This window comes from Falco biarmicus, chromosome 4 (assembly GCF_023638135.1).
Source record: "Falco biarmicus isolate bFalBia1 chromosome 4, bFalBia1.pri, whole genome shotgun sequence".
In the NCBI taxonomy this organism is placed as follows: domain Eukaryota; kingdom Metazoa; phylum Chordata; class Aves; order Falconiformes; family Falconidae; genus Falco; species Falco biarmicus.
In genome coordinates, this window is record NC_079291.1 from 97,389,901 (window position 1) to 97,409,100 (window position 19,200).

The window sequence follows — 19,200 nt, forward strand, 5'->3', positions numbered from 1 at the left end:
CGTTGCTCACTAATTTGTCCAAAAAGCATCTGTCTGACCACCACAAACCCAACTCTGACAAACACCCTGGGGCCATCCCTGGGTTGCCCTTGGAGGCCGTAATTGCTGCCCTTACACCGAGCCAGACCTAAACCCAGCCCGGTGGGGCCGGGGGCCTCCCCCCAGCCCCGGGCCCCTCTGCCGCACCTTGCACTGCTCACAGAGCCACACCAGAGGCTTCCCCGCCCCGGTTCACACAGGCAGCCCTGTCCCAATTCCCCAGACTACTGGCTCGTCTGATCGTCCATCACCTTCTGCTATTAAAAAAAAAACTTAAAAATTACATATAAGCAGCAGCATAGAAATCAAAGCCACCATTTCAGAGAGATCGAAGCATAATGCTAATAACTTTCGGCAGCTTCCACTGTGGAGTTTAAGCAGCTGCCAAGTTAAATAACCAGGAGGATCCTAAGTTATCTTCCAGTGGACCATAAATGCTCAGCGCCGACTACCCGGGCGGGGGCGGCCCGGCGGGCGCGGGAAGCCGGGCCGGGGCTGGGGCCCTGCGCTCGCCCCTGGCCCGGACCCCGTGGGACGCACCCCCGGGAGCCCTCCGCCGGGTGGGTCTGGTTGTCGGGGGGCGAACGAGAAACCCCCGCCGGCTTTCGATGTCAGCGGCTGGGGCAGCATTTAGGGCAGGGGCCGTCGGGCGCGCTGGGGACTAGTCGGGCTGGTGAGAACAGGCGTTGGGTGGGCACCGGGCTGGCCCACCCGGGCCGCCCCCCAGGCATTTTTTCTGGAGGGGTAGGCAGCGGCGCAAAAATAACCTTAAGAGCGATCGCGTCTGCGTTGCGAGAGGCTTTTCGGCGTGGGCCTTTCAGGGAAAAAAGTGCACAAACCATTTCCCCCCTCCAAACGCCGCGGGGTGAAGGATTCAAGCCCCCCGGGAGAGCAGCCTGCACGGGAGGGGTAGCGCGGTGCCGAGCCGGGGCCCGCAGCCCGCCCGACGTGCGGCCGCTCCTGCCCCCCGGAGCCGGGCTGGGCCGCCCCGACCCCGCAGAGCCGCCGGCCCCGCTCAGAGCGGGCGAAGGCCGGGCGGTGGGCAGGGCGGCGGGCCCGGGGCAGCTGTCTCGAAGTCAGTCATTTGTGATACGCTTGCCGGAACAGCAGAAGTCGAATCGACAGAGACAGCCTCCAGCTGTGCCTAAACCTGCGATTTCAATTAAAATACTGAGCTCCCATGCCCGGGTCTTAGCTGGGATCGCGCAGCGCCGAGGCATAAGGCGTGCGGTAACCCCGGCTCCCGGGCCGTGCCGCTGCCTCCCGGGAGCCGGTACCCGGGCTCGGACTCTGCTGGGCTCCTCCGGGCCGCGGGAAGGAGGCGGCCCCGGCCCCGCCGCACGGGGTGCCCGCCGCCACCCTCGCCCCCGGGAGCCCCGAGGCTGCCCCGAGCGGGGCGGAGGGTGCGGAGCGGCGAGCCGGAGCCGTCCCCTCGGCCAAGGAGGGCGAGACCCGGCCGAGGAAACACCCCGGCGAGGACGAGGGCTGCGCGGGGAAGCTGGCAGCGAGCTACCGGCCCCGGCTCCGCAGCCCTCTTTTATCCCGCCCGAAATCATCTCGTTTACAGAAAATATTTGTTTGCACTATTAGTTGGTACTGGAGTTAATTACTCAACGTGTGAGCGGGGAGTAATATGGATAAAAGCAGCCCCAGTGTTTATTGTGTGGGTGAGCTGTTGAGCGGTGCTTGAATAAACTGCAATTAGGGTTAGATAGAGATTAATTAACATGTGAGTGGCAAGGTGTAAAATAGTTCCCAACCCTCCACTCAGTATAATCTGCAGGCGAGGAAAAGAAGTTTGTGGAGGCTAATTAAATACTTTGCTAAAGCCGGCGAGCCCCGGGAGCGCGGAGCCCAGCCGCCGCCTGCCCGCTGCCCGGCTCCCCGGGGCTCGGCCGGGCTCCCCCGCAGCCCGGTGCCGGTGCACCCGGCTCCCCGCGGCTTCGTCCCACCCTGTCCCCCCAAAACCGGGACGGTTTCCCCCCTCCCTCGCACGCTGACCCATCAGCCCTAGGCGGGGAGGATGGAGCGGGCAGGGCTAGGGGCCGCCAACACCTGATGCTCCACCAGGTGGAGATGCCCCCCCACACACACACCCATGCGGGGTGTCCCCCCGGGGCAGGGCGATCTCCTTCACCCGGCGGGAGCCCGGCGCGGCCGCCGCTTTCAAAGTTTTTTTCTGGAGCGTGTTGTGGTTCGCAGGTGAAAAAGCCTGTCTGCAAACAGTCGCCAGCGAGCTGCCCCGGCGGGGAGAGGAGGCGCGGCTTTGTCAGCGCTGCACAAAACCCCCGAATTCCTCCAAACTTTCTTAGGCGTGCTAGGGAGGCGGAAAAAAAAAATATATTATATATATATATATATGGGCCTTTTCATTACTTGCTTTACCTCTGGCCAGGCTCAATCTAAACCCTTTGCTACTCCCCCCCCCCCCCCTCCGGATAATCCTCCCCTTTATATTAGAAACACACAAAACCAGGTTCCACGCAGCGCTATAGTGGCTACAAGTGAAAGAGAATTGAGCGCCCTGAATCGCTGGGGGAAAATTGGTTCGGCTGAATAGCGAGGGCTGGGGCGGCTAATCAGGGCCAGGGGAGGTGCTGCCGCCGCAGCCGGGCCCCCCAAAACAGGTGGGCACGGGGCTCTCAATTACCGCGTCTTCGCATCTGAGGTTTCTGCAAATCCTCCCCTCCCGCATCAAATCATTTCAATTAGAGAGAGGAAGGGAAGAAACTCCTGCACCCAGGCGCTACAATGTAGCGTCGCCTTTTTTTTTTTTTTTTTTTTTTGGGGGGGGGGGCACAAGCAGGGCTAGAAGGGGATAGAAGGGGAAGGGAGAGCCACCCGGCTGCCCCCCCCGGGGTAGCGGCCACCTTTCGGGGATGACAATTTGCAAAACTCCCGTTTGCAGCGCACGGATCCTTTTTTTCTATTTTTATTAAAAAAAAAAAAAAAAGCGAAAACCCAGTCCTGGACTCGACTCCCTCCGCGTTTATTTAAGGCTAATCACCAGCTACCCTGAGAGGGGAGAGGGGTGGAATTAAACTTAGTTTAATTAACATTAATACACTGTCCTAATTAATGGGTTGGCTATTAATTTATACATGCTGGGGAGGCTCGCAGATAAGTGACAATTTATTAATTATCTTCCAGCTCGGTTGCAACGGAGCTGATTGCAGATGGGTTGCCAAAATAACTCGAGCATGGTTGCGTGGTAGTTGCTTTAGGAAAAAAAATAAAAATTCATTCTCCCCCTTCTTAAAAAAAAAAAAAAGAAAGAAGAAGGAAAAAAAAATCCTCACGCTCACTCGGAGTGGCTCTTCTAACCCCAGCAAGAACTGGAGCACTCTTTTCCACCCAACTTGTGAATCGCACTTGCCTTCTAATTTGCCACATGCAAAACGATTCCTCTGCTTTGCAAGTTGCTTTTTAAGAAGGGAGAGAGAGAGGAAAAAACCCAGCTCGCACACGAGCGATTTGTGCGTCTTAAACTGGAAGGAAATTGTGCGTGGAGAGGGGGGGCTCCTCTTCCTCTCTCTGCCCCAACCCACCGCGCTCCAGCCCAGCGCCTCGGCTCGGGGAAGATCCATGGTGGCATCCCCATGTCATTCTGCTCGAAGTGACTTCATATGATGTCAGCTTTAAATGTACGAGACCGTGATCTGACGCTCAGGAAGATGTTTGCTATCAAAATGTGACTGTGGCCACACTGCGCTGCTTGGATGAGTCTCGCCGGCGCTGGGCAAAGGTAAGTGGTCCCAAGGCGAGCCCCGCCACCCCTCGCCGTGCCCCCCACCCCTGCCCCCGCATTTCCCGGACCGCGGCCATCGGTGGGGCTGGGTGGCATTGGACTGGGGGAGGTTTTTCTTTTCTTTTTTTTTTCTTCTCTTTTCCCCCCCCTAAATACTAACAAGGTCTAGCTTGCTTGTTACTTTAGCGTGTTCCGCTTAATGAGCAGTAATCTGGTACCCTACGTGCCATTGTTCTTGGATATGTTCATTTGAATGTAAATAAGGAGGGGGTGCCGGGGGGGGGGGGGTGTTGGTGGGGGGGTGGAGGGAGAACAAGGTGCTTATTAAATTGATTTGTGTCCTGGCTTTTCTGGAATGCAGAGCCGAGAGTGGGAGCGAGTGGCTGCTCACACCAAGTTCCCGCACGGCGGAGCGCCATGGCGAGCCCCGGGTCGCTGGAGACGGTCATGCCTTCCTCCTGCCCCCGGCACGACGGCAGGGCCGCCGCCGCTAACCCCTCCAAGACCCTGGCCTTCTCCATCGAGCGGATCATGGCCAAGACGTCGGAGCCCAAGCCAGCCTTCGAGCAGAGGCACGGCGCGCCGGAGCCGGAGCCGGGCAAGAAGCCGCTGAGCCTGTGCTCGCCCCTACCCTGCGTGATCCCCATCCCGCCACTGGGCTACGAGGTGCCCTCCAAGACTCTCCTCAACTACTCGGAGCTGTGGAAGAGCAGCCTGCGGGGCGGCGCGGGGCTCTGCAAAGCCAACTGCGGCGTCTGCTGCAAGGCAGAGCTCGCCCTGGGCCAGCCCAGCGGCCGGCTCATCAAGCCGCAGGTCATCCACCAAGCGGGCGCCGTGCCGGCCGCCCCCCGCTCCCTCTACTACTTCAACTACCTGGACGCCGCGTACCACCCGGCCGACATCCTTCACGGACAGCTCTTCCCCGCCGGCCTGCTGGGCGCCCCGCCGCCGGGGGGGCTCTCGGCCCACCAGAAGCTTTTCCTGCTGGAGAACGCCAAGCTGGCGGGGCTGGCGGCCGAGAAGCTGCCGCCGCCGCCGCCCTTCGCCCACAAGGAGCGGCTGCCGGGCCACCTGGACCAGGTGATGAAGGAGGCGGCGGCGGCGGAGCGCGGCGGCCCCCCCAAGGGCCACGCCAAGCTGGGGGGCGGCGGCGGCGGGGCGGCGGAGGGCAAGCCCAAAAACTTTACCTGCGAGGTCTGCGGCAAGGTAAGGGGGGCGCCGGCATGGGGGACGGGGGCCACCGACGGGACCGGGGGCGGCCGTGCCGTGCTTGACCTCGCCTTCCCGGCGCTTCCCCGCAGGTGTTCAACGCGCACTACAACCTCACCCGCCACATGCCGGTGCACACGGGGGCCAGGCCGTTCGTGTGCAAGGTCTGCGGGAAGGGCTTCCGCCAGGCCAGCACCCTGTGCCGGCACAAAATCATCCACACCCAGGTAGGTGGGGGGCAGCCGGGGTGCGGGAGGCGGCGGCCCCCCCCTCCCCGCTCTCCCCGCAGCCGCCCCTGACGGGCCTCTCGCCCCCCGGTGCAGGAGAAACCCCACAAGTGCAACCAGTGCGGGAAGGCGTTCAACAGGAGCTCCACGCTCAACACCCACATCCGCATCCATGCCGGCTACAAGCCTTTCGTCTGCGAGTTCTGCGGCAAGGGCTTCCACCAGAAAGGTGAGCTGGGCCGCGCCGGGGCCCCCGCGGGGCCCGGGCCCATCATTAGCGGGGATTAACGGTGGTGAGCCCTGCCCGGCTGGGGGAAGCGAGGGGTGCAGGCAGAGCCGCCGCCGTTCCCAATTACTTTCCCCCTAGGCCGGGCCGCATCGCCGGGCGCTGCTGACGGTTCTCCCTAAATGCTTTTTAAATGAGAGGTGCCGGGCCTTGGTCCTAATCCAGAGCCCTCCATTTGCCGCGGGTCAGCGGGCTGACCCTGCCTCTCATTTGTGCCGTGCCAGTTGCGCGCTGCTCCGCGGTGACGCGGACCGAGTTTGACAAGTGGGACGGGGGTGCAGGGGGGAGACACTTCCTAATGCCCCCCACCCCGTCCTGCCCTGCCTTACCTGTGCGCCGTGCGGCCCGGGCTCCCTCGGGTAACCCCCTTCTCCGCCTTGTTCCTCTCTCGCAGGCAACTACAAGAACCACAAGCTGACCCACAGCGGAGAGAAGCAGTACAAGTGCACCATTTGCAACAAAGCCTTCCACCAGATCTATAACTTGACTTTCCACATGCACACCCACAACGACAAGAAGCCCTTTACGTGCGTCACTTGCGGGAAAGGATTTTGCAGAAACTTTGATTTAAAGAAGCACGTCCGAAAGTTGCACGACAGCGTCTCCAGCGCTCCTCCGCCGCGGGACCCTGGGCGCAGCGGACAGAGCTAAGGGCCCGGCGCGCCGCCCCACTCGGACCTGCTCCACCAGGCCAGCACTATTTATCCAAACCAGCCTTTGCTTCTCTGTCTCTTCCCCAGCGAGCTCAGCCGCCGGTAGCAAGCCATCCCGAGCCGCAGTTGTATATAAGAGGAATCTTATTTAACGGCGCGTTGCGCCGCCGGAGCGGGCCGGGAGGGGCCGGGCTGGCCGCCCCCCGCCGCCCCCCGCCAGGACAGCGCTCTTTATACGTGTCTGTAAATCTCCATTTTAAATGTACGCTCGAATAAGTGAGGAATATATATATATCTCTATCATGGGACAATAAACCGGCCCTTCGCAGGTGTCTCATTTCCCACCTCAGCCCCGGCCCAGGCGGGGACCGGGCTGAACGGCGCTATCCCCCATGTAAACGCGGCCGGCGGCAGCTCCGGGAGCCGGGCCCCGCCGCGGGCCCCGGAGGAAGCGAAAGGCGGGCGGGAGGGGACCGGGCGGCTCCGGAGGGCGGCTGCACCCCGGGGAAGGGGGCAACCCCGGTGCGGGACCCCGGCCGGCGGCTCCGAGTTTCCCAGCGCCGCTTTCCGGGGCTGGTTCATTCCGGCGTCTTTAAGCCGCTCCTGAATGACTATCTTTCCCTGCATGCAGATAAAGTGATCTCACGCTTGCTTTCCGAGTAATGACCCAAATTAAGAGAGAAAACACAGACCCTTCAAACCGCATTACATTAATCTAATCACTCCCAGCAGGCCTCAGAAATTCTTTTTGATCAGAATATGGATAATCAAGCACTTGGATTACACTAAATATTCCCTTCTCACCTGCCCCCCTCCTTCACCTTTAATATGCAAGTGTCTATTCCGGCCACGTCGTTAGGAACAATATTATTCTAGCGGAGAAAAGAGATTGAGCCGGCCGGGCGTGTGCGTGCTGCTCGGGCCGGGCTTGCAATGAAGAGGGGAACGAGCGAGGCACCGAAATGCCTGGGGACGGCGTGATGGGGAGTTCACCTTTCTCCGCTTAATTGAGTGGTTAAATGGTGGGAGGCGAGGACGAGCACAGCTCGCCGCCGACCGCAGGAACAGGAGGCGACCCCTCGCTCCGGCTTTCTGGATTCATTATTCGGCTGCGATGCTCCGCGCTCCCCGAGGAGGGGGCTGGGGGGGGGGGAGCTGACAGGCCCCGCGCTCCGGCTGGAGGGACGGGGGGGCGATTTCAGAGTTTTTCGGGGTTTGCATTTTTAAGTGCCAGAAGTAGCGTTTTGACGGGTTGGGTCAGGTGAGGAGCGGGAAAGGCTACCCAGTGATCCTGGCAACGGGGAAGAAGTGCCAGGATTTGTTAAAAGATTTTGGGAGACTTACAGGTAAAAAAGGAAATCTTAAAAAAAAAAAAAAAATGCAACCCCCGTCGCCGTTAAGTTACCGCTGTCGGAAACCTTGGGGGGGGCACAGGACACCCGTCCCCCAAGCGAAGGGGCTGTAGCTCAGCCCCTTGCAGGCGGGTCGCGGCTGCAAACCGCCCGCCGAGCCCGGCTCTCCCGCCGCCGCGCCAGACGGGGCGGGACAGCCCACGGGCCGGGGACAGGGGGAAGGGACCTCGCTCCCCGTGAGGACAGTGTGCGGGGGGAGGCCAGGGCAGAACGAGGTCCCGGAGGCGCGGAGCGGGGCGCGGAGGCGAGCGGCGTGTCCAGCGCGGTGGCGGGGCGGGTGCAGCCCGGGGAGCGGCTGTGGAGCCGCTCCCGCTGCCAGGTCCGGGGGAAGCGGCGCTGCCTCCGCACCTCGGGCGCCGGGAAGAGGTCTGGGCTGCCAGCCGGGTGCCGACAGCGGGAGCCAGGCGCGGCTGCGGGCCCGCAGACAGCGCGCAGGCTGCTTCCCCAGCCCTCCTGATGGGCGAGAGCAGCGCGAAACCTGCTCCCAGGAAGGGAACTGAGGCAGCACGTTATTTTCGCGATTTTTTTAAATAAAAAGCGACCGTTGTTTACAGAGCCCTCCGTGAGAGGGGGAGCGGCATCCTCGCCACGGCTAAGGGCATCCTCGGGGCACCCCGAAGGGCCGCCGCGGGGTGGGCTCGGTCACCCCTCGCCGCTCCGTCTTCCCCCCGACCTCGGGCGCGCTCGCCACCGGCCGGCCCCGGCCCCCCCCGGATCTCACCCGGATCCCGGCACACACAAGCCGCAGATCGCGGGGGAGGGGCGGCTCTGTCAGACACACACACGCCAGAGACTCCAATTATCTTCTCCCTCACAAGATGTTTCTGCTGTCCACGACTGCTCACACTTCGGCACTCTTGCCAGCAAGCCTCAATAATAACACAAAAACCGCACAAAAACCCCTCTCCCGGCGCCGCAGCCGCGCACACAACAGATTGAGCGGTGCCGGTGCCTCGGGGGGAGGGTTCGAGGTGCCTCCGCGCAGGGAACGACGTGCCAGCGCCGCGGGCTTCCCCCCTCGGCTCGGCCCGGCCCAACCCGGGACCGGGCGGCACCCAGGTGCGTCCCGCCGGGCACCGGGAAGCGAACAACCTAAAGGCAGCTGCGTTGCCCTTTTCCCTGCACTCCGCTCTCCAAACGTCTGAGCAACCAGTTTGCTGCTAGAAACATGTTAATTGCCAACGGAGCTCATTAAGGCATGCACATGCAAAACACAGCGAGGGAGATTAAATGGACAAAAGCGCAATAATGAACTGTCAAAAATCGGACCCATCTACACGACCAGGAGCACTCAAGAATGAGGCATTTAGAGGCAACAAAGGATTGTCTGGGACAGGAAGAAAGGACGACCTAGACTTTTGTTTAGTCAACACAATTGATTACAAATGAGAGATTAACAGGATAGCTTCAGAGTTTTTTTGAAGGAGGCAGAAGAGAAAAGTCCAATTAAGTGCACCGAATGTTAACTACATTGATTTCCACGGCCAGCCCTAGAGAAATTCTCATTAAACCATCCCTGGCGATCCCTTTTGGAAAGTAATTTGTCTCCCTGATGGAGCAGAGAAAGGGAGCCGTGTAAAGAGAAAGAAGCGCTAGTTCTTGGCACAATGAGCTTAGGAGACACACTGGAAAGAGCCAAAGGGGGAGTTAATGAGCATCTGACAAGCCGCTTGGACCCGGGCCTGGAGAGCAGCGATGAAAAGATGGAATTGGCCAACAACTATTCTTTATATCAAACATAAAAAGGCCAATCTGAAACAGGGCTGCTCAAAGCTGGTGGGGAAGAAAAGAAAGGCCCCCACTGGGGGGTGGAGTGGAGGGCTCAACTGCCCCATTGGGACGGGAGAAAAAAAAAAAAAAACCAACACCAACCCCCCCCCAACAACGCACTAGCATGTCCCTCCCCCGAGCGAGCGGGGCTGCCGGACAGCGGCACCACCTCCCCGGGCAGGGCAGCCCCGCTGCAGCCCCCCCGGCACGGAGGCGTTTGCACAGCCTGGCCTCACCCCACACCCCCCTCCCGGGAAAGGGGACCCCAGGCCAGCCGAGCTGGGTACAGTTTTAAGACGTTATTCCGCAGGGGGGGTGACCGGTCAGCCCAACCCCCCACCTCCCCGGGGTGGCATTCACCCGGCCCCTCCCGCTGCGGCCCCCCCGGGCACCGCGCAGCGCAAGGCAACGTGCCTCCTCTCCCCTCGTGTAGACACGGCTCGCTCGCAGGCTCTTAAATCAGATTAGAGCTCGTTAATAACAATTTTGGCTTAAGTCTGTATTGACTTAGGTTTAGGAATGGCTTAGCGCTTTCGCTTAAGTCAACACTACGGCTAAATTGACACATGCCTTTCCCAAACCGCCTGGTCCCCGCGGACGCCCAGGTGCCCGCAGGACTTGTCCTTCTCCCGCTTTAAGCCCCTTCACGGAACCGTTTGCATCGGTTTTAAGCGAGCCCGCTGGGCCTCGAGCATGCTAGCCCGCCCCCGCGTGTCACCCACGAGGGTCCCCCCCACGGAGGGGCTCCGCGGGCCCCACCACCTCCCACGGTTGGGCTGAGGGCATCGCTGTCCTTCGGGCTCTCGCCCTTCTCACCGCCCAGCCCTGCGGCCCTTCCCCAGCCCCGACGGCACGGCCCGTGCCCACTCCCTAACGCCTCCCCACCTCTCTCCTCAGGCCCCTCTACCCCTTCAGATCTGGACCCCGGATACCCGCCGGAGAGCCAGAGGGGCTGCGCTGCTGCCCGAGCTCCACGGAGAGAGGACGGGGCTGGAGGCAGTTGCCCCCGCAGCCGAGGGGAAGGTGGCATGGCGGGTCCCGGCATGGGCATCGCCCTTCGGCCAGCACCGGCAGCAGGCACGGCGAAGGTCACTAGATCCCAGACATGTTTGTCCCCAGGAACAGCCACATGCAGACAGGACAGCAAGGGGACAGGTAGGCCCTGGCACTGGGCAGGCAGCGGGTGGCATGCTGCGGGGATGGGCTGGGAGGGGGGCTGCTGAAGGGCTGCTTACCCCACGTTCCTGTCCCGAGGGCTCCTGTGGGTAGGCCTCACGCCATGGCCAGCTTGGGCCCAAACCATTTCCGCTGTCTTGTATCCCCCATCTTGCTGCCACCCTCCCCACCTCCTCCCGAGCCACCAGCCCCCCAGCCCAGCGCTGCAGGCCCTGCCCTCCCGCAGGCACCACGTTGTGCCGGCCTGCACCCACGCCATCACCCTGGGTCCATGAGAGAAGCACATCAAGAGCAGAAAAAGCTCACTTACTAACATCCCCTCCCTGACTCTCCAGGCAACCCTTCCCCACATTTTAACCCCACTGTTGGCCTACTTTTACCTGCCTGGGCTAAAGCCTCAGGCTTGTGTTGTTGGTATTTATCTCATTTATCTCTTGCAATTGCTTAATTGATTGAATGACAGGCAACACGTGCCCTGAATTAAAAAAAACAAAACAAAACCACAACAGCTGTATTTGGACTTCCCTGCTCTCTGGTTTACGGTGGGCCACTTTTCCTCACCAGATGCTGAGGCTGTAGGGCTCGGGGCTGGGAGCCCCAGGCATCGGGAGCTGCGACTCCTGCCTGCTCCTTGGCTGAGGGAGCACCAACAGACTTTCAGTGCGGGTGCTTTAAGTTACCAGTGCTCTTAAAATCTTAAAAAAACTGCTTTAAAGTGATTCTGGTAAGAGTGTGTTTAGTCACAGAAACGTCTTGCTGTCACCAGTGGGGATGGGGACAAAATGATGTCAGACACGGAGCCCAGAAAAAGGGTCTACTCCCAGAGCTCGGCGTCTGTAAGCCTGAAACAACGCCGAACTTGCTTTTTCCTACAAATATTTACACCTTTGCGTTTGCAGAAGACGCAAGCTGACGAGTAACTTGAAAAGCGATCTGGCCCGGGGGCAGGAGTACTTCCAGCCGCTGGGGCAGGGACCGGGCACCGTGGCTTTGCCTCTCCCGGCAGAGCCCTGCGGGGCAGCCCCGGGCCGGCGCAGCCCGCAGGCGGTACGGAGCCCGAGCCCCGGTCCCGGCCCGCCGCAAACCCCTCGCCCAAACGCAGCGGGGCACCGGCAGGACCGAGGCCACAGGAGGCAAATACTAGCCCAGCGCCGCCGCCTCGGTGCACTGGGCACGGCTGTCCTTTGGAGAGCTCAGGCGTTTAAATGGCGCAGGGAGCACCCCACACCTCCCGCGACCGCGTTCCCAAAGTCCCGTGAACTGTCTGATACTCCTTTTACTGTCTTCCTCACTGCTGCCAGTTGCCAAGATATTTCACATAAATAGAAGCTTTCTGATTTATAACCAGCCTCTTCCTTCTGATTCATTATGTTAATGAATTGAGATATTACCAACATTGGATTACCGCATCACTGAATGAATCCAGCAAAAGAAAGCTGATTCTAGAGGAAAAAGCCAAGTGTACCCGGGAACTTAATAAAAAGAAACGTCCGAGAAACAGTGCAAAGTGGCTGCAGTTGTTTAAGCTCACGCTAAACACCGGTCCCAGACGACGGGGGGATGCGACAGTTTCGTTCACACAGCCAAACCTTTCCCCCGTGGATTTACGGATTCGTTTTCTACCGTTACGGTTATTATTACGAACGTTTCCAAGGAATCAAACCCGCTGCCCAGAGCTTCGCTGGGAATCCCGACGCCGTTAAGCGAGAGAGGAGGTACCCGAGGTGCTTCCCGTCCACCCCCCAGCGCCCCTGGCCGCCCACGCAGCCCCCCGCGGCCGGAGCGTTCTCATCGCTCACGGCCAAACGACAGAGAAATATTTTCCTTTCTCCCCCCCATCTCGCCCCGTTCCTTTCTCCCAGCCGCGGTGCTGCGGCTCTCCCCAGCTCGGAGCAGCCGTGCCCCTCGGCAGAGCCCCGGGGCGGCGGGGAGCGCGGCCAGCCGCCGGGGAAACGCGCAGGTTAGATCGCGCTTAACAAAGCTGCAGGCATGTGGTTCACTTCAGCAAATTATCCCCCGGAAGCTTTTATTGAGCAACAGTTAGAGCACCGTGAATGAAGCTATTGGGAACACACACAAACGAAATGGGTAAAGAAATGCAAGTCTGGAAACCAAAATTACATTTCCCAACACCGCTGTGAAGCAGGTACTAATTTACTGTGGCTTCGAGCTATGTAATTAGTCAAGGAGACTGTAATTTACTTAAAGGACGGCACAATTTTCCTTTTATTAATTTGCAATATATTTGTAAAATAATCTTACAGCAGCTGGCTCTGCTTGAATCTGTTTCAAAAGTGTGATGTAAATACCGTCTCACACTACTTTGTTGCCTATTAGGGCTTTCTGGTAGGTGACACGATAAAGAGTAAGGAGAAAGAACACCACACGTTTATTTCTAAGATCATCATCACTCTGATAAAACTTATAGAAAGAAGGGAGCATACTTCCTGTCTGTATGCATTAAAAACAGACGTAAGGAACGAAGTAACTCAAATGAAAAAGAACTGGAAGAGTATATACACAGCGGGTACAATTTAGTGCATTTTGAAGAGCTGTATCAGCTGTGTTTAAAAGGAGTAGCAAATTCCCAAATTAAATCACCCTGTTTAAGGCAAAGACAAAGAGCAGGAGGATGCACTAAAGACCCGGGTTTTTTTCCCCTCACCTGTTCCCTTTACAAGTTGAAGTATATCCATACCTTGCTAGTAATCACACATCTGAAGTAATTTAGCTCACAGTTACTGTGAAACAATAGGAAGAGTACAAATAATCGATCTGGGATTCATTACATTTGGATCTTTCAGCAGTAAAACTACCGAGATTCTGATCTTCACCCAGCAGATTAATATTGCAGAACAGTGTCAGAAGAAAATGAACACTGTACCTAAGCAAAGTATTTATCACTGGCCTATTCACTGCTCTGCTACAGCAGGCACGAATTTACATCCAACTTGTACGTGCAATGTAACACTGAAATCCACGAGGCAGTGACTATGGGATCAAAGCTTTATTTCAACTGTACCACTGTATATCCATGGATTATAATCCTTGAGCAAACAGAATATTACAGTAATGAAGACTTTAGCATTACAAATATGTTAAAACAGCTTGCATTTGGGGTGATATTTAAGGTCAAGTTGTATCCAAACACAAATATTAAAATATTATGAAAATTACCATTATGGAGTAAATAATGTTTTCTTTCAGATGTAACCTCTAAAAGTTCATTCCATTTCAAATTTGGTTTTCTTATTTTTCAGTACCAACAAGGCTGAGCGTCTACAGCCTGACCTGCTCTATATGAGTGAAAAAGACAGAAACGAAGAACTATAAACTCAGCTTAAAATCCAGCTCCCAACTTCCATGAAAACGTGACCCTGAATAAATGCAGTCAAGAGGATACCATAGTAAGTATTAAAATGCATCTAAACCTTCTTACTATTTCATATGTACTCTCAAATGAAATTAATGGGCTTGAGAAAGATTCTGCAAAGTAAGAAATTTCTTATCCTAGGGAAAACTAACATGCCTTCTGCTACTGCCCCCACGACCAGAATAACTGAGAAAGTAAAAAACTCAGGAATGTGATGGTAGAGGTGACAAGATGGGTGAACGGGCTGTATTGTGGTTACTCATCTGTGCATAAACCTAAAAAGGGATGATTAATTATTTCTTCTTCTAAGATACTCAAAGATCAATTTACAAACAGGCAAAACCTTTGGTTTTCTTTACTGGTCTTCTCTCAGTTGCTTTCCCCCACCCACCAGAAAAGCACAACAGGCTCTTAGGGCCATTGCAGCTTATGTATACATATATTTTTAATGGAAAAGTGCAAGCAGCAAGTCAAGAAAGCAGAGTAATAGGTTATGTTCTGAGGGAAAAACACGTTTACCCAAAATAGGTAGGAAATTTAATAAGAGACAGATACATAATATATAATATGTATTTTATATTTTAATATATAAAAGCATGGGATAAGATGGGGTATAACTACACAGAACAGATATGTTTCAAGTAACAGCCTTGACATGGTGAAGAATACCCATTTAAGATCTCATTTAAAGCCGATATTAAACCATATTGGTATCAATCAGTTTCAATCAGTTTTGGGGCCTTTTTTTTTTTTTTTGACACAATTAAGTTTAACTCACGTTTGTTAGTTAAATTTGTACCTATAGAAAAGCAAGTGGCAAGCCAGCTCAGACATAGTAAATGAAACTGCACTCAACAAATGTAAGCATCATGGAGATCCCATATAATTGTTCCCTGCCACTGCTTGCCACAAGGTTGTGTGCCAGATCAGGGAACATCCGCGCCTGCACCTCAGGGGCCCTGCTGCATGCCCCCCTGCCCCTACCGTTGCGTTATTTCACAGTCATAAGCAATTGCGTTTATTTATAATCAGACCACAGGCCCCTCGACATGAAGGCCCTTGTCTCTGAAAGCAGTCACCTACACTGATTCCTGCTTTAAATGTTTCGCTTCATTTTTTCCTTTTCTGGACATGCTCCTATACAGTTTTCCATGCACCAGTTGTCCCACTGCTTCTAAAGCTATGCTGCAGGAAAAAAAACCACCCACCCTAATTTTCTTCTTTGAAAAGAAGATAATTTCATTTAAATCTTAATCTCTTTGCCCAATAGTAACAACAAAATAAACAGAAACACTATCTGAGCAGTTAACTGCAGCACAGAAACTACACTAACACTGCCTGCAGGTGCCTTTCACAGCACGCTACAAAATCCTCACCCATCCAGCTGCCATGCCCTCACAGTCCATCCACACACTCAGCTTCCCTTCCACGGGAAATCAAAAGGCACAAGGAGATAGTGAGCATCTGCATTGTGTCCCAGTGTTTAGGCGGAGTCGAAAGAGATAAAGACCCAGATTATTCGCACCTATAAAGTACTTAGGGGCCCAGATTTTAGTTTAAGTGATTTCCCTTTGGATGCAAAGACCAGGATGAATCCTAGTCTTTGTTAGCAACTAACTGCTCGCCCATCCCTTCATTCTGGGCATCATGTGTAATAGCTTTTCCCTTCTTGTCTGCTCAACTGGTTCCAATTATTTGCTTTTTAAATGTGAGCTCTACAATTGTAAGATCCATACACATTCCCGCTAAATCAGATTGAGAACCACATTGTGATTTTACAGAAGAAAATATTACCAAGTTGTCTTTGTGACAGAACATTGAGTAGGTATAAAATTGCAATGGTTTCTATGCCAGTTTTTTTTAAGCTCTCTGCTTGTAAGATGAAAGCCTAATTTGATATTTTTGTAGTTATATAACAGTTCTAATATTTTGTGACATTTTGTATTGTGACACTATAGATGAAATTGTCATCGGACTGACACCCTTTACTGTTTATTCCTTAATTACAACTGTTAACAACACTGCAGAGAAGCGTGCTAATCTGCCATCACATATTATGAAAACAACGTTATTGTTACAAACACCAACACCCACTCAACAGGATAATTCTAAGATGGCAGTTTCTGTACAAACTTATCAGTTTAATGGACACTTCAACAGAAAAAGTTTTAAATGAACTCTTAATATTCCCGCTGAAAACATACAACACTTCTGTATCGCCGCTGAAGTTTTGATTTTATTGTGCCAGTGATTCTTCATGCTACATATAGATATAAATAGTTTTTAATAGTAGGGTATACCTCTATGTAGCACAGAGATGCATAGATCAGTTCTCTAGTAGCCTACCAACATTCATGATCATTACATTTTCATATACTCAAACACTGGCAGAGGTGAAATTTTTTCTCCTACTTCCAGGTCAAGCGTGGAAGTATGTTGCTGCATATGAGATTAAATTTAACAATATATTGATTCAAGTCCAGGCTCTTAATTAAAAAAAAAATAATTTTTTTCTAGGCTTCCTTTACTTAGGAAGGATTAAATTTCTGCAGGCCAAGCGATCTTCCTGCAAGGAACTTCCACTGAACTGATACTTTAAAAAGCACTGCACTAGAGCAGTGAAATTTTCATACTGAGTTAGCCCACTGTACAATCAGAACTCATTGACACTGCTCCTCTGTAGGAGGAAGCTGAGAAGCTGTTCAATGGCTGAAAATGAAAATATCTCCTTGACTTTTATATACACTTGGGTCTTAGTCACTGCCAGCTACCTTTCAAACTTTTCATGCCTAAGCAAAAGTTCTCACTTGTAGACTGTCATCAGAAAGAAAACAGCAAACAGCATTAAGAGCAGCCTAGAAGTGGCAAAAAACCCTAGACATTTGTTTACTTTTTCTTGTCTTTACCCACCCATTAGACAGGAAATAACAAAGTAGGCAGCAAGGGGTTGGGAAAAGCAGCAGTGGTTACTGAGTGAGGTGTAGGAGTTATGAAAGTGGCAATAACAAAGATCAGGGAAAACAAGATGCGGAAACTGAGTGTGTCCCTTCTACAACTACTCTCAAGGTTTTTACAGATTCCTGGTGCTAAACCAAGGCTACTTTGCCTGATGCAAACGACCCGCCTTTCCTGTTAATGGTAAATTCCTCCCTTCTCCTTCATCCACAAAGAGGCATACAGCACAGATGACTGCAGTGAAGAAAGATAATGCATGAATCTGTCTCTACTTAACACACTTATATGTAGAAGCAGAGGATTAAAAATAACCTAAAACTCTTCTCATACTGAAAAAGCAGTTGCCTTGGTGGGTTTCTATACACCAGTGTTTCTCACTTTTGATCCTAAAAGCCCCTCTGAGGATTGCTTCTCCAATACAGAATAAAAATAAATGTACACAGTGGAAGCAAATTATCCAATATAGTTCATTTTCATTTAAATGATTTAAGTTACAATTTAATGGTAATTCTGTTGCCTGAGCTGGATGATCTTGCCTGCAAAAGCCATAAATTACAAACGAAAATGAAACTAGAGTTCATTTTTGTAAATCTTCTTCTGGGCAGCTTATGTTCTGGTTTGTAGTTTTCATTTTCTTAAAACCAATAGGAACTTCTGCTCTTCCTAAAAGAAACTGTTCCCATTTGGGAAGAGATTCTTTTATGGATGCCCAATAGAGAGTCTGAGAAAGATACAAGAAAAAATAAACTTAATTTCAAAATCTGCGTCAGCCTGTTGAAAAACAATAGAGATATGGAACACATTATTAAATTTTGCCTTATGAGTGAAGCAATTCAGAAAAGAACAACGTACTTACAGATGAAATTTCAAATCTCTTGTATGATACAAAATACCAGCCTGGAAAGATTTAATTCTGCAGCATGAACAGTGAAGTGACTGAATATGCCCTCTTGTGGTAAGCAACAGATTAGTTTAGACCCTCACAGTACCTTTAATAAAATATTTTCTGTAATAATAAACTTTTCCAAAATCAGCTTTTATATTTAAGTATGTACTTACGGAATTTAATTTGGAAGTGTAGAAAAATCGTTTAATTTTATAAACAAAAATGCTAAGTAAACTGGTTACCCTTGAAAAGTTTGCAGTAATAGAGTTCAAAATATTTGAGTAAAATGTTAGACATGATAAATCACTGATGAAGTAATTGGATGCAGTAGTTGGATCACAAACAATAATAAAAAAGACTCCTTGTATAGTTATCCTGTGGTCTAGGGAAACCACTGTGGATTTATTGAACCCTTCTGCATTATGCTGTGCCTTTTGAGTAATAAATTTAACTTATTTTTATCTGTGGAATGGACATACCATTCATCATTTTTGTGTTGGTATCCTAGGGAAAACTTTTTTGTTTGTAGGAGTTTGAAGAAAATTTTAAGTGCTATATATCATTTTTTTCCACAAAATAATGTGATCAAAGAACTATATTAAGCCAACACTTTAGTCCATCCAAAGTAATTTCGTAGTAGAAAACGTTTATGGTACATATGTATTGAGCATTTTTTTCTTTACTTAAATACATAATGTAGAAGGAGTGTACCACAAAACTGAGCATCTCCCTGCAGAGTATTAGATTCCTGGCTAATCATTTTGATCCTTACATGTAACTCAGATATAACTATGGCTCTTGCAGATTTACAAAAATATTTTCTTCAACAGATTTACTCAAAGAATCTTTTTTGACAAGCATATGTGCTGTCACACAAAACTACTCCGACTTAGCAAGCTGGGGATCCATTATAGCCATAACTTTCAAAGTATATTAATACAGACACATATATGGCTGAGTGAAATATGCTCAAAAGTGTTTTGGAACAAAGCACACACAAGAATTTTGTACCATGAAACAAAGTTTTCTTTTTCCACTATTTATAGCACTCTTCTCTAGAAGTATAAAAAAGGCTGAACTAGGATCTTCTCCTTCACATAGTAACTGTTCTCTGTAAAATTCAACTGCTGCTGCAGAGTGTAGACATCCCTGCAGCCATAAGCAATTGCCTTGCATTCTCCGATTTGTGTGGACTTCAGTCTACGTGCCACACGCAGCTTAACACTTCACACAGGACAGAGGATGAAGCAGTCCAAAACTGATCCAAACAACTCTAAGGGTGTCTTGGAAGTCCTCAAGGAGTCTAAAACTACTTCTGAACAGAGTCAAAATAGGTTCAATATTAGTAGCTTGGCATCTTTCTTAGCATCATTCAAGATGTACAGGTAGCTAGCACAAAATATACCCCTTTGCCTAAAAATCTCTAAAAAAATTTAAAAAAAATAAATCACTGCATGGGCATACTC

The 19,200-nt window shown here is 52.4% G+C and overlaps 2 protein-coding genes across 6 annotated transcripts in view; one reads left to right on the plus strand and one right to left on the minus strand.

The window, feature by feature from the left end:
* CEP15 (centrosomal protein 15) overlaps positions 1-19,200 on the minus strand; it is a 34,373-nt gene that overhangs the window by 6,782 nt on the left and 8,391 nt on the right. The window lies entirely within an intron of this gene.
* FEZF2 (FEZ family zinc finger 2) lies at positions 3,103-6,477 on the plus strand. Its single transcript, XM_056335302.1, has 5 exons — positions 3,103-3,784; positions 4,149-4,993; positions 5,089-5,223; positions 5,320-5,452; positions 5,904-6,477. The coding sequence occupies exons 2-5, from the start codon at positions 4,205-4,207 to the stop codon at positions 6,158-6,160; spliced, it is 1,314 nt and encodes a 437-aa protein (XP_056191277.1). The 5' UTR covers positions 3,103-3,784; positions 4,149-4,204; the 3' UTR covers positions 6,161-6,477.